The sequence below is a fragment of the Styela clava genome, chromosome 14 (assembly GCF_964204865.1).
Source record: "Styela clava chromosome 14, kaStyClav1.hap1.2, whole genome shotgun sequence".
NCBI lineage: Eukaryota > Metazoa > Chordata > Ascidiacea > Stolidobranchia > Styelidae > Styela > Styela clava.
This window is the reverse complement of record NC_135263.1, coordinates 6,517,300-6,530,877: the sequence shown is the minus strand read 5'-3', so window position 1 is coordinate 6,530,877 and position 13,578 is coordinate 6,517,300. Positions and strand designations below refer to the sequence as shown.

Genomic DNA, 13,578 nt, shown 5'->3' with positions numbered 1-13,578 from the left:
AACACCTGATATATTTTGAGCCATAATTTATAGTTCTTCTATAAATATTTACCGTAAACTCAGTTCATGTCTTAACAGCCAGAATGCAAGAGAATATGTGGGCGAATTTCGATTCCTCCAAACATGAATGTTCAACCACAGTCTTGTAAAAATGAGATTTCTGTTGAGGGAATGCAGTGTGATTTTATATGTGATGATCAGTACGATATATTTGGAGAAACAAGTTCAATAACCTGCCTGGGTGATGGCAATTGGAGCATACCTGATGCTGTTTGTTATAGTATGTAAATTAACTTACCATGTTTATTAGATTTTTCACAGTGTTGTTTATTTCCATTTTTATTATGAAATTTCAATTATTTTATCCAATATGTCTTTACGTTTTTGCTTTTTTGAGCTACGATAATTCGGATTTAGATTTTTTATAACTATGGTGAAATAAAGGCAATCAAACGTTTTGAACGTATGGTAAACCAAGTCTCTTGTGAGGAATCATATCAGGTGTAGGAATAGTCAATCAGCATGAAATTGATTGTTAGGTAAATGAACTCAGATGATAGTGGAGGAAGCCCTACCCAAGAAGCAATTACAGAACCTATTACTCAGAAAGAAGTCTAGCAATAATTTTTGAAGAACATTTTACTTCTCTTCTTTTTCTAGGAACATGTTCATCATTGCCACAAGTTTTCAATGGTGAAATACGTCCAGGGTTGTGTGTAAATTCAGAGAGAGCTATACCTGAAGGAACCGATTGTGAAGTTCATTGCAGTGATGGATTTTTTATATTAGGCAATTCACAAGTTTCATGCTCGCATCAAGGATACTGGTCAGGTAACAAATAGTTATCTTGTTTAATTGCTCAACTAAAGACACAACACAAGAAAGAAGATTTGAGCTAGATGAGAGAGAACTCCATACCAAGAGCAAGGAATTTTTGGCAATCTAAAAGGCTTTGCCTTCAATTCAGTTTGAGTGATAATTTTTATGTTTTCTTAGAATCAGAGTATTGCTTTGAGTAATTTGAAAATCTGAATTGGATAAAGTGTCTAATATTGCTGATACATGTTATCAGACATTTAAATTTAATGCCCCTTTTGCATAAATAATGATTTATACAATAGGCAATGTTGGAAAATGTCTTAAGAAATGTGAAAGAGTTCTTACTCCTGATTTTGGCATGGTTTCTCCAATTAACTGCAGTCTTGATGAGGTATTTGAAGGTACTCAGTGTCACTTTTCTTGCAAGGAGAAGTATAGCCTGAAAGGAACTTCTGAGATTATAACATGTCTGGGAGATGGAAGCTGGGAAGGATCTGTTCCAGAATGCATTTGTGAGTATTATATCAAATTTTAAAATCATCCAGAGGTAAATTGATATGTTGGGGCACGCGCTCATGGTTTGTGGGTTAACCGTTAATCATCTTGAAAATGGTATTTCATATCAGGATATAGATCACAGGCAATCAGTAATTTTAGCATGTTCTCCTTTCTCGTTATACAACCTCTGTATTTATAGTATCAGGTAAATTTTATATTGTTTATAATTACAGTTTAATAAATCAAACATATTTGCAGCCGAAGACAGAATAATGATCATTCAAGAATCTCAATATTACCAAGTGTGTATCATTGGAAACATTTTTGGAGCTATAACAGTGGCCCAATTAGATGAATGTCCATATCTGCCTGACACTCAATGGTGGATTCCAACCATACACGGTACTAATTCTATGAATTATATTGTTTATATTATCTCCAATTGCTCTGGAAAATGTCAATTATTAAATGTCAAACCTATTTAAAATATTACACCATGCAATAATGTTTTAAAGTAATTGAATCCTTGCACAACTTGCAACTAGAATTTTACAAAGAAAATTTACTCTATGTAGATTTCGCATTTTGTTTGATATCTCACTCTCATCTTCGGAATGACATGGTCAATTTTAACATTCCAATGTTTTGCTTGCAAGTAATCTAGGATAAAAAGTATCTTTTTCCAGGACAATTTCTTAATCTTGCACTCGGCAAATGTGCTAGGAAGAATGGCTTAGTGTTGGAATTGAGTGAGTGTGATTCCAGTGATGTAAACCAGAAATTCATATGGGTTGAAGAAGAAGGTTTTCAGTCTTTTTCTTTAAATCCTGAAGTAAGTTTTGTTTTTGATATAATACTTCCTCAATTGGATTGAGTATTGAAATTGGGGAAATATATCAAATTTTATATTTTTTGATATTGTTTGGATAGAAATTGAGAATGAAAACCAATGAGATGAGATGCTTTTTCTGGTATGGTAGCCATGACCTCTTGTTATTTATTAGTTCAGGTTGGGGAATTTAACTCTGTCAAAGACATAGACATGGTGTGTGGTTGTTATTGATACTAAAGTTTTTGTTATATGAACCATCTGTGATAGCAAGAAGAGCAGCATTATCTATGAGGGGTAATCAGGTTTGGGAATGACAGGCATGTTCCTAACATCTATCACAATGCTTGAACTGTTGAGCCATTTTGATATTATTACATACATGGATATGTTTTTCTTATCAGATAAAAATAGCTTTATTGATATATTTTATAGTTCCACAATGGCTATATGTCATTCCCCTACATCAGTCCATCATCTTCATATAATCAAGTGAAGTTACATCTTGAAAAGCGGACGGAATTCACATCATGGTATCCAGTCTCATCAAATGATATTCTCAGTCTTTATGGAGGTTCAGATAAAGGAAAGTGAGTTCGTTTTGAGCAATGCCCATAACAGCCTGTGATAACCTTGATGATCAGCAATAATCGCACGATTATTTAAAATATTATAATGTTTTGCAAAGCGATTTTGAAATACACACAGAACTTTAATCGCTGATTCGAAATATTTGTTGCTATGTAATAATAATGCTCAAAAATTTCATCCAGCAAATTACAGAATGTTCCATCAAATATAACATGATTTTTTTATTAAAAAAGCAATCGTCACCTTATGCAGAATCCAATGTTACAATAACTTGCATATTTATTTTTGATAGTTGTCCAACATTACGACCGTCAACATCTATTGTCAACCCTCCTAATTGCACAAATGATTTGAATGTGATGAACGGCACAGTATGCAATTTCACTTGTCATGCAGGATATAAATTATATGGACCTTCAAATCGGACATGCCTCAATGGTCATTGGGATAAAAAATACCCAACTTGTGAGTGCCGTTTTGTCAGAGAGAGCTTGCCTGTAATATATTTAATGTTATATGGCGTTTAATTATTTAATATACATAAATATATTTTTAATGACTGAAATTCATAACACCAGATCTTGGCAATGAATGTTTATTAGAAAGAAAAAAGTAATGAGCTATATTTTATAATATTTTTGTGGCCGCCATCCTCAAACATTGGATCTCTGCATTCTTTTGAAACATTGATCTTTTTCGATTTTCTATGCTCTGCGTTATGTGAGGTCCCAGCAGAGAAAAATGCCGTGCCGTTTTATTTATGTCTCATTTGTGTCTAGGTTAATTTGAATTTTATTGCCAAATTAATCTATATTCCATATCTTGCACAAGACTATATATAAGACTTTTATAAATTAATCAGTTAAAATTGATCACACTAACCTAGAACAATACTTTGAGGTTCACGTACTCAGTGATCTATCTCATATCGAATGTCTTTTGAATTTGAGAAAAAGCGGTCTGGCACATCGTGCTAAGCATTAGGTATACGCTCGTCATCACACTTTTGATTGCCCTGCGTGGGTTCGCAGGTTCGAATCCCATGCTGGGATAGTTAGGTGCGAGAGGATTGCTGGACTCCTCGCCACCGCAGGGTGGTTCACGTAACCGCTGGTCGGTTACGGCCTCTTCCACCATCAAATCCATGCTTCCAAAAACAAATAACTGGCTAACTAACCCCATACCAGACATGGACTGGTACCTGGACGGTAGGCCGTGGTTCGCCATATGATTGAGTCGTCTTATTGGTTTTCTTCTCCCCCGGGATAAATATGTAAATTCTATTCTTTCCTTTTATATCTCAGTCTCAACTCTCTTCAATCTATCTTAATCTCAACTCTATCTCCAATCTCTTTTACTGTCATTATTTCAGGTAGACGAGCATGCTTTCCTCTAACTGAACCATTAAAAGGAAGTGTAACAGTTTCATGCAAAGATGATTTACAAGACCAAGGAACTGTTTGTTTATATGAATGTATTGATGAACAGCATCAATTATATGGAGAAGCTGTTACAACTTGTCTTCCACAAGGACATTGGAGCTCACCAACACCTGTGTGTAAAGGTGAATTTATTGTGATTAAATTGGGATTGTGATAATTAAATTTAGTGATTTCTAGTTCTGCAGGCCAATGTTATTGCAGTTTTTTGAACTTTTATTTTAGTAATTTGAACCTCATTATTGATTCCATTTAGAGTTGTGCCAGCCATTGTCAAAAGTTCTACACGGTATAGTTCAACCTACAAACTGTTTGGAAATTGCGAGTTCTGTTGGTACAGATTGCAATTTGAAATGCACATTTCCATATCTTCTTCAGGTTTATATTATTTTGATGTTTTCTATAATGTAACAGTTGATTTATCAGGATATTTCTCACTGCCAAATCGACATTTTTTTACATATTTTATTTTTATACCAGGGTGTTGCGAATCGTACATGTATGGAAGATCACTCATGGACTGGTGATTGGATGTGTATTCGTGGATGCAATGTTCCTTCACAAATAGATAATGGTTTTGTGACATGCGACACTGAATCAGTATACGAGGGTACTGCATGCAGCTATAACTGTGATAATGGTTATCATTTTTCCAATTACTTGGACGATGACACTGTAATTCGAATATGTCAGTCAAATGGATTGTTAAATGGATCAATTCCTCAGTGTAAAATGGTGTGTCCCCCACTAAGTGGAATACAGAATGGTAAGTGCCTAGTAAACCTGGTATATAAATATCTAGTTACCTGTACTTGCATTGTAGCACCATTGCGGTATTTTCCTTTGTTAGCGGTAACGAATATATAAACATAATGATTTCTCAGTATAGTTCCAAATAGTATAAAAGCAATGCTCGCGATCTTGCTGCTTTCATAGAAGTAATCGTTTAATTATGATTTTACACCTTTTATACCTGACATAATTATTAATATAATCAAGTGTATATTTGGAAATGAAGCTTGAAATTTTTTTTAACTGGGATGCAAACGTAACTGGACCAATGATATGGTCATGTATCTGTATTGTAAAGTGTCTCAAAAATGTCATGTTGCACACTTGTCCCACTGTTTTTATTTAAGTTGGATATATTATATTGTGGCGGGATTAGTTGAAGTAAGCATGTTCTGGATTAAGATTAATATTGATACCTTGACAAAGGCCTACTAATTTGAAGTGAGATTTATGCAAGTGGGACACATGGGACAAGTGTGAGATCGTACCCACCTATCTTTCAACATTAAAACTATTTTTAGGAGAAATCTCACCAGAGAACTGCACTAGTGCTTCCGTTTTTGAAGGTGAAATTTGTAAAATAACTTGTGATATGGGGTACAGGTTCAAAGGTGAAATGTCAGATGTCATGTGTCTGTCAGATGGTACATGGCAAACAACAGAATATCTTTGTGAAGGTAAGAAAGAAATTGAACTACGTAATTTGCTTGTAGCTGTGTCTGTAATTGCATTAGTAGATTATTTGACAAATGTTATTTGCTCTTATCATTCGCTAGACTTGGTCGACTTGGAACGCAGACTCTATTTCCTTACATTAATTTTGCAGCAAATAAAGACTCTTGCAAAGATTGCCTCGGGGACTAGCCAAGTGACTCCCGTAGTATTTGTACCTGAAATTATGGCCTAACCCTAACCTGGTACACATACTACGTTTCGGTGTCTGCCATCTTGGTTCACATACTTCGGGAGTACCTTTAGTTGCTTGACAAACTTTAGACCTATTTATTCAGAGTTATCTTAAATTGTAAACTTGTGGTTGCAAGACCTAAAACTACTATCAGCCCCTGTGTTGGAATCCAGTTGATTTATCTATTTTAGAGGAAGTTCAATTTGTATTATTCAATGATGTGACGGTCCCACAAGTGTGTGGCCGTATGGATGAAACAGTTGTTGGTTCCCTTATGAAGAAGCTTGAGTTGTCACACTATAACTGTCATTATTTAATGTCCAAAACACTGTGGACTTGGGAAGGTGACATGCTCAAACATGTAGTTTCAGGATTATGTCTTGCTGTACAAGACATGTCAACTCAAAGGTATATTGTGTCTGCTTTTTGTTCGTTTTTGTCTGATATTTTGCGTTGCATTTTCCAAAAAAAATATAGGCAAAATATACAAGTGGTGATGATAAAAAATAAACTGTAATATTATGATATTTTGTAACTATTAAAATTCATTATCTCTTTTAAATTTGGCATAAGTGTTTAGAATATTAAAATCTTGGAAATTGGAATCAAAATTTATTCAAATTTATCTAATATCATATTGAGATTAAAGTTAAGTGTAAAATATTTGTTATTGAAACTGACATCTGCAAATGATTCTACTATTTTATTAAATTCTTCTCCTTGAGAATAAATAATAAATCCCATTATTACACCTATATTTCCTTGAGGTACTGGTATATTTGAATTTAGTTAGATCAGTTCTCATAGTCATAGTCAAGTTTATATTATCCATCCAGTAAAAATTTTGCTGGGGAATGGAAGCCACAAGGAACCAAATCTGATTATCAACCATCGCTAACCTAGTTTCAGATGTCTAATTGAAAAATTTTTTCTCTATTCCTTTTACAGTTTTTCTCTCGTTCTTCTGAGAGTTTGTGATGAAGATGATCTATCACTACAGTGGACTTGTGAACATGAGTACATGCTTAGACTCTCTTCTAAGCCACTCTATATGAGTGCCAGTAGTACAGACAATTTATTTATCATTGTCAAGGATAACAAAGACTCTGCAATAAAATTGGATTTTATGTGGAAATCAACCCCAGTGAATAATCAGTCTGATACTGGTGGACCTTGTAAGACTAAACTGAAAAGGTTTGTAATGTGGGGCTCACTAAATATTCAAAAAAACTCAAAATGCACTCAAAATGTATACATTGTTTGCTTTTCTGTATTTCTATACCTTGATGGGAACAAAACCTTGAGTTATATTATTGATCTCCCTCTTCTAGAATGAATATGGAAATTGTTTATTGTCCCACTTTTATTGGATTTACTAAGCTTGAGGTGAATTGAATGCTAGTGATCAATTTAGTTGTGAGATTGAAGTGTTGCATCAAGCAATCCTACATAAAAAAACAATTGTCAAAATTGTCCATCATATTTACCAATAACCAATAATCAAATATGAGATAATATGTATCACAAAAGTTTGCAAACTCACAAATGTGAATTCAAGAGGAACTCATGAGAAATTGATAGAAATATAAGGAACAAACTTTTCAAACTATGATTTTCAGATGTCATGAATTTGATGCTCTTGAACATGGATCAATCACTCCTTCAGTTTGTAATTTTGAATCTCAATATGATGGATTTGTTTGCAATATTTCATGTGATGAAGGTTATTTAATATACAAAACTGCATTACAAACAATATCTGTATCTTGCCAGGCCTATGGAGCTTGGAGAGCAACAGGTGACTTATTGAAAAATTTTCAGATATGAGTTTAGACAGATTTCACTATTTTTCTTCGTATCAGCTATATTTCTAAATAATTTAGCTCTAATATGCATTTATAGCATTTTATATTAACAACATATTTCGTATAATCTGTTTTGGGAGTGATGACCTAGAAAAGTTTAGTCGGGCCTGTTGCACTATAGATCAATCTCAGATTAAAGATGCCACTCACTTGATTATGTAATTATTAGTTGAAATAATAATATTACGAACCAGAATGATTTAATCCATTTAACAACGGAAGCAATCTGAAAAGAAGATTCAAATGATTTTGAAAACAACAATTTTGAATACAAATAGTACATGAAGCTTATTTGCTTCTTCTATTGTTGCCATTGTTGAAATTATGTAATGCGACCATGAATAGAGTGAAAGTTGTGCATCTCCAATCTATATGTATAATCTTGTAATGAAACTTTAACTGTATCTTTAACTTTCAACTTTAATTTTTCGTTATTCACTTTACAGTCCCCTTAGCTGTTGATGCTTTACCACCTATTTGTCGTAAATCCTGTCCTGCATTGACTATACCTGCTAGAGGGAATATTGATCCTGTTAGTCCATGCGTCAATGGTACTTCTCTGTATGGAGCTGTGTGTCACTTCAATTGTGACTATATGAATGTACTCGAAGGCCCTGAAGTTTTAGTTTGCGGTATTGATGGCACTTGGTCTGAACCACCACCCCTGTGTCGCGCCATCTGTATTCACCAAGCTATGAAGCCGGGAAGTCATGCTGGTTCACCTATTATTGAATACCCATCTATATATGGATGCGTGGACAAGATACACTATGCAAGATCTGTCAGGGAAGGATCAACTTGTTATTATCATTGTACTGGTGGAATGCATGTATTGAATGGCACTGAATCCAGGACGTGTCAGGCTTCTGGTCAATCAAAAATTACTGGTCAATTTGATCAACCATTGCCTGATTGCGTATTTCCAACTGCAGGGAATTTGAGCCATGACAGGTCATTTTATTTTGAATGATATCTCTTATAATATATCTTATAATTAGTGATGGGATTCAAAATTTTAAGAACAACTTCTCTTTTGTATATAACTCAATTTGCAACAGGTTCCATAATTTTAGTGTTCTATAGATATATTTCGTAACAACTGTACTAATAATTTTTGCAGTATTTCTGATTGCCCTCATCCACCAGGAAATCCATCAAATGTATATCTTTGCTTACTTGATGATTCAGACCCCACTACAACAAGATTGTGTGCTAAGTAAGTTATGTTAACTTTCAATAAGATTAAAATAGAATTTAAATTAACATGGGGGATCGATGGAAATTTTAATGAACATGTTTCAGTTGTATCTTTATCGGTAATCTATTGACATAGCTAATATAGTATAAATTTTTGGCCAATATGTCAAAATAACATGTGTAATATAATATGTGTGTGATTTCATTGCATGTATGACATTATCATAATATGATGATCATTTTTTTTCCCTCTGGGAAAATTATATAATCTTATTCTATTTCATATGCATACTTGCCGAAGGTTTCATTGTGATTTTCTCCTTCGAGTTTTTAAGTTCTGGAGTTCTAAAACTATTTTTATAAGTGTTTCTTTGTGTTACCAACTGTGAGTACCAATAACGGTAATTAAACTTTACTTTTTAGTCGACTGCATCCACATATTTTTTTCAAATTATGAATTATGACTATAAGTGTAAGTTTTCAATTCGGAAATGTAAAGAAATTTATTTTTTAGCTATACATGTGATCCTGACTCTGTTCTCGTTGGTGATTCTATCTCCCATTGCAATATTGTCAATAGCTCCTGGCCCTCACCTCCTGTTTGCAAGCGTAAGTAAAATTTTATTCACAATGATCTTACTTTTATTAGTTGGATAGGATTTTTCATATTTATTCTGACAAGGAGAAGATGGAAAAACAGATTAAGCTTGTGGTATAGCACACCTTCTCGCCTGGTTACCGGTGCATGTCAGGTATGGGATTCATAATCCAGTTATTTTTTATTGATGCATGGACTTGATAATGGAGGAAGCTGTAACTGACCAGCGGTGGTTACATGGACGGCAGCGTGGAGCCTAGCAATTTGCTTACACATAATCATCCACAACTGGATTCAAAGCTATGAGCCCATGGCAGATAATCAGAGGTGTTATCACAAGTGTATTCTTAACACATTTGCCAAACATTATATTGCCAGTTAAGCTGTCTTACTAAGCTTTACCATAACCTGACCCTACCTTAGATGTTAAACTATAAGTATTTCATATCCTTATTTTCATAGTATGCTTTTTTGAATAAATTCTTTAAATTCATACTCTATGTTTACTCTTGTTACTGACATTCATTTTTATTCAGGCAGATGCAAAGATATTTCAAATGAATGTAAAGATATGTATGATGGTGAGGTGTGTTATTATAGATGTAAATATGGGTCATTTGCTCATGGAAATGGAATTTTATTATGCCGATCAGATGGGACTTGGAATGATACCGTACCAGCATGCATTGGTAAGCTAATAAATTGGTAAATAGTTCGTATTAGAAATAATGTGTTTTTCTACCTTTTACATAATTATTTTTCATTCAATTTTCAGAGCAGATTTTCAAAGTAGACAAATAGACAGAAAACAGTGGTCTACCACCATATGTTGTCTACCAAGGTGTAGTCTAAAGTGTATCATGTTAGGATTAGAGTCAGATTCCTGTCATATATTCAATGTTTAAAAATAGGTGTTATCCATTGCGGTTGGAAAATGCAGCGGTAGACTTAACACTGTAGTACTGGTTGAGATATATCTCACGCTATAGTTTGGTATACCTCATGCTTCAGGAGTACTTAGAAAACAATACTATAGCCTTTTGGTACATCATGAAGAATTTGAAAGTTAGACTGTATTGTAGTCAGGCCCAAACTGAATGACTTTGAAATTATTTTTGAGCTGTGAGCTGAGTTGTGACAGAAAGATACAAAAAACATTCCTGTGATTTCTTGATAAAATTTCTTCTGATTTTCTTGGTAAAACACGGAAAAACAAAATCTCTGAAAAATGTAGTCACAAGAAATTGAAAAGATCAGGATTCTATTAGGTTTAAAACACGTTGAATATATGCGATATTTTAATTATTGAAAAAACATTTTTTTTTCAGTTCAAGAAGAGTTTTACATTCAAACTAGAATATCCGTATCTCCACTGATCAATGATTATTGTCTTCTGCCAAATACATTCGGAGCTCCATATATAAATTCTGCAGTAGTAGTTGAGGAATGCGGAGGTCAAGTAAGGGCTCGATGGATATGGCTGAATAATTATAATATAATGCATGCTCCGAGTGCATTGTGCTTGACAGCTCCGTTAGTTAAACATGGTGCCAGGTGAGTGGGGGAACATTCTGCAGGAGTGTGTATTTTCATTGTTGAATTTTCATCGATTGACTTGGTTTTGACCATTCTTTTAATTCATGTCACTATGAAATTACCTGAGTACATTTAGTTTTTGTGAGTTTCATACAATTTGTAATATGATAAAATCTTGCAGGTGAATTTTATTCTGGATATTTTGTAAAAATTGAAATTTGCTCAAAGCAAGGCCACATGCACCCTCTCAGAAATAAATCTGAGATTGATCTCTGTGCAAAGTAACAGGCGGACTACTAAAGTGCCAATAGCTATTCAGATTATAAAAATATGAAAATGATACTAATTCTGAGGAAGAATTTCATAATATTGAGCTATTTGGACATAGCTTTACCTATTAGGATAACTATAAAGATTGTGGGAGAAGGTCGTGGGGTCGAGTAAAATTTTCAATCGACTCTAATTAAAAAAAAATTGGTACCCTGTAGTGTGTGTACCAGGTTAGGGTTGGGCCATAATTTTATTCCGATTTTCCTTATTTCGGTTCTATTACGAGTTCAGGGACTGTCTGTGTCAGCCAAGTAAATATACTCCCTGTCCATAGGCTTCCGTCCCTATACACAACATGATGTAAAGTAGGCGAACAAAATTAGTTACCTCCATATCGGTACACATACTTCTTGTGCGCCAAAAATTTTGCTTTCTTCAATAGACATAAGTTTTCACCATTTCAATTTTACCCATGCAGTGTTCACACTAGTTTTGCTATTATGGCTATTATAAATTTTATTTTTTTTTTATAATTCATCTATTACTAATAATATTGTTATATTTATTTGTTCAGACTATTTCTTGCAATTTGTGATCCATTGGACATAAGACAACAATGGGACTGTTCCACTAATTTGGAAAAACCATTCATAGTTCTATCAAAAGCAAATCCTACTTTAGTTCTTGCCACAACCCGTGCCTTGAAAGAGTACGGTCTCCATTACTACTATGCATGCATTGTTGATTTATCATTATTGGACAAGAAGAATCTTCGTTCTACAAATTGGAATACTGATATTTTTGATGCAAAAGGAACTATTTGTCATCATCGTCTCAACCAAGCCAATTGTCCTCCTTTAAAATCGGGATTGCCTAGTGGAGGCAATGTGTCACCTGCATCGTGCCTTGAGGAATGGTCACCAAAGGTTAGGAAATGAGATTAGAAACACCAGTTATTATTTTTTTGTTTGTTTCTGAAATATTCTCTCGATTCAAAAAGGCTGTGACACTATTACAAATTTTTTAGCTTCGGATTATTATCTATTGACTATAATTGTAGAACTCAGGCTTTTGGCTAAGTGGCTTCCTCCACCATCAAGTCCAAAACCTTAGCACTGTGAATAGTCAAATCATTTTTATTCCAGGGACGATCGTGTTTGTGGTTTTGTACCTCTGGATATCAATTAACATCACCAAACTATACTGCTATAGAATGCAACAATGGTCTTTGGAATCCTATGACAATATCATGTCCAAGATCTTGTGCACCACTTAACCATCCATCTAATGGATTGCTTATGTATGAATTTAAAATATGTGTTTTTGTATATCACTGTACTTAAAATTTGAAACTTGATTGATTTAATTTCATTTTTAGCGTTTGCGGTTTTCCCACAATAATATTCTGTTTATTACTATTTTTATTTGACTGTGTATTATGGTTGCTATATGCCAATTTTTGGTTTCGGAGTTATAAACTTAAACTAAGACTGAATTTCGATGTGCAAACATGTATCCAGACTATAAAAATACAAAGAATCATCTTTTTATAACTTATTTGTACCTCGATAAAACATGGGTATCTTTTTTAAATTTAGATCCTATGTTGGTATAATTGAAAATGTCATTGTTGTATTTCTAATGGCTTCCATATCATCTTAATTTATATGTAACTAACTAGATAATTTGCTATCATTTATCTTCAGAGACTGTGCTCCTAATATGATACCCGTAGAAGGCACTACATGCAATATTGAATGTGATGAAAATTGTTATCCTATTGGAGAAACTGCTAGGATTTGTCAATGGGATGGGTCTTGGAGTGGCAGTGCATTCAAATGTGCAAGTATGTTTTGTTTCCTTGTAAACCGAAACTTCGTTTTGGCAAAAATGTCAGGAATGTTTGCTTGTAACTTTGATATTCTTCTACTTTTATTTGATTGGTGGTTGAAGCAAGAATGCATCAAATGTATATGAATAGAATTTTGCTATACTTTCATATAATGTGAGCACCAAAAATATGCTATTTTGGGGCTCCCGAAGTATGCGAACCAAGATGGCGGACATCGGAATGTAATATGTGTACTAGGTTAGAGTTAGGCCATAATTTTAGGTATAAATACTACGGGAGGCTCTTGGCTAGTCTTCGAACTGATAATAGGACTAAAATAAGGAAAATTGGAAAAAAATTATCGCCTAACCCTAACCTGTTACCCATGTTACGTTCCGATGTCCGC

The 13,578-nt window shown here is 33.9% G+C and overlaps 1 protein-coding gene across 1 annotated transcript in view; it reads left to right on the top strand.

Annotated features, from left to right (window-relative positions):
• The window catches only part of LOC120340508 (uncharacterized), a 46,168-nt gene that overhangs the window by 2,371 nt on the left and 30,219 nt on the right, over positions 1 to 13,578 (top strand). Inside the window, exons 5-26 of the mRNA XM_039408784.2 lie at positions 79 to 280; positions 661 to 831; positions 1,122 to 1,331; positions 1,576 to 1,719; positions 2,004 to 2,149; positions 2,582 to 2,736; positions 3,030 to 3,202; positions 4,110 to 4,301; positions 4,433 to 4,554; positions 4,657 to 4,942; positions 5,490 to 5,645; positions 6,067 to 6,283; positions 6,824 to 7,069; positions 7,495 to 7,673; positions 8,187 to 8,691; positions 8,861 to 8,956; positions 9,452 to 9,546; positions 10,072 to 10,224; positions 10,864 to 11,089; positions 11,916 to 12,267; positions 12,487 to 12,641; positions 13,048 to 13,187. Coding sequence (XP_039264718.2) covers positions 79 to 280; positions 661 to 831; positions 1,122 to 1,331; positions 1,576 to 1,719; positions 2,004 to 2,149; positions 2,582 to 2,736; positions 3,030 to 3,202; positions 4,110 to 4,301; positions 4,433 to 4,554; positions 4,657 to 4,942; positions 5,490 to 5,645; positions 6,067 to 6,283; positions 6,824 to 7,069; positions 7,495 to 7,673; positions 8,187 to 8,691; positions 8,861 to 8,956; positions 9,452 to 9,546; positions 10,072 to 10,224; positions 10,864 to 11,089; positions 11,916 to 12,267; positions 12,487 to 12,641; positions 13,048 to 13,187 — 4,321 coding nt within the window. The remainder of the gene's footprint in view (positions 1 to 78; positions 281 to 660; positions 832 to 1,121; positions 1,332 to 1,575; positions 1,720 to 2,003; positions 2,150 to 2,581; positions 2,737 to 3,029; positions 3,203 to 4,109; positions 4,302 to 4,432; positions 4,555 to 4,656; positions 4,943 to 5,489; positions 5,646 to 6,066; positions 6,284 to 6,823; positions 7,070 to 7,494; positions 7,674 to 8,186; positions 8,692 to 8,860; positions 8,957 to 9,451; positions 9,547 to 10,071; positions 10,225 to 10,863; positions 11,090 to 11,915; positions 12,268 to 12,486; positions 12,642 to 13,047; positions 13,188 to 13,578) is intronic.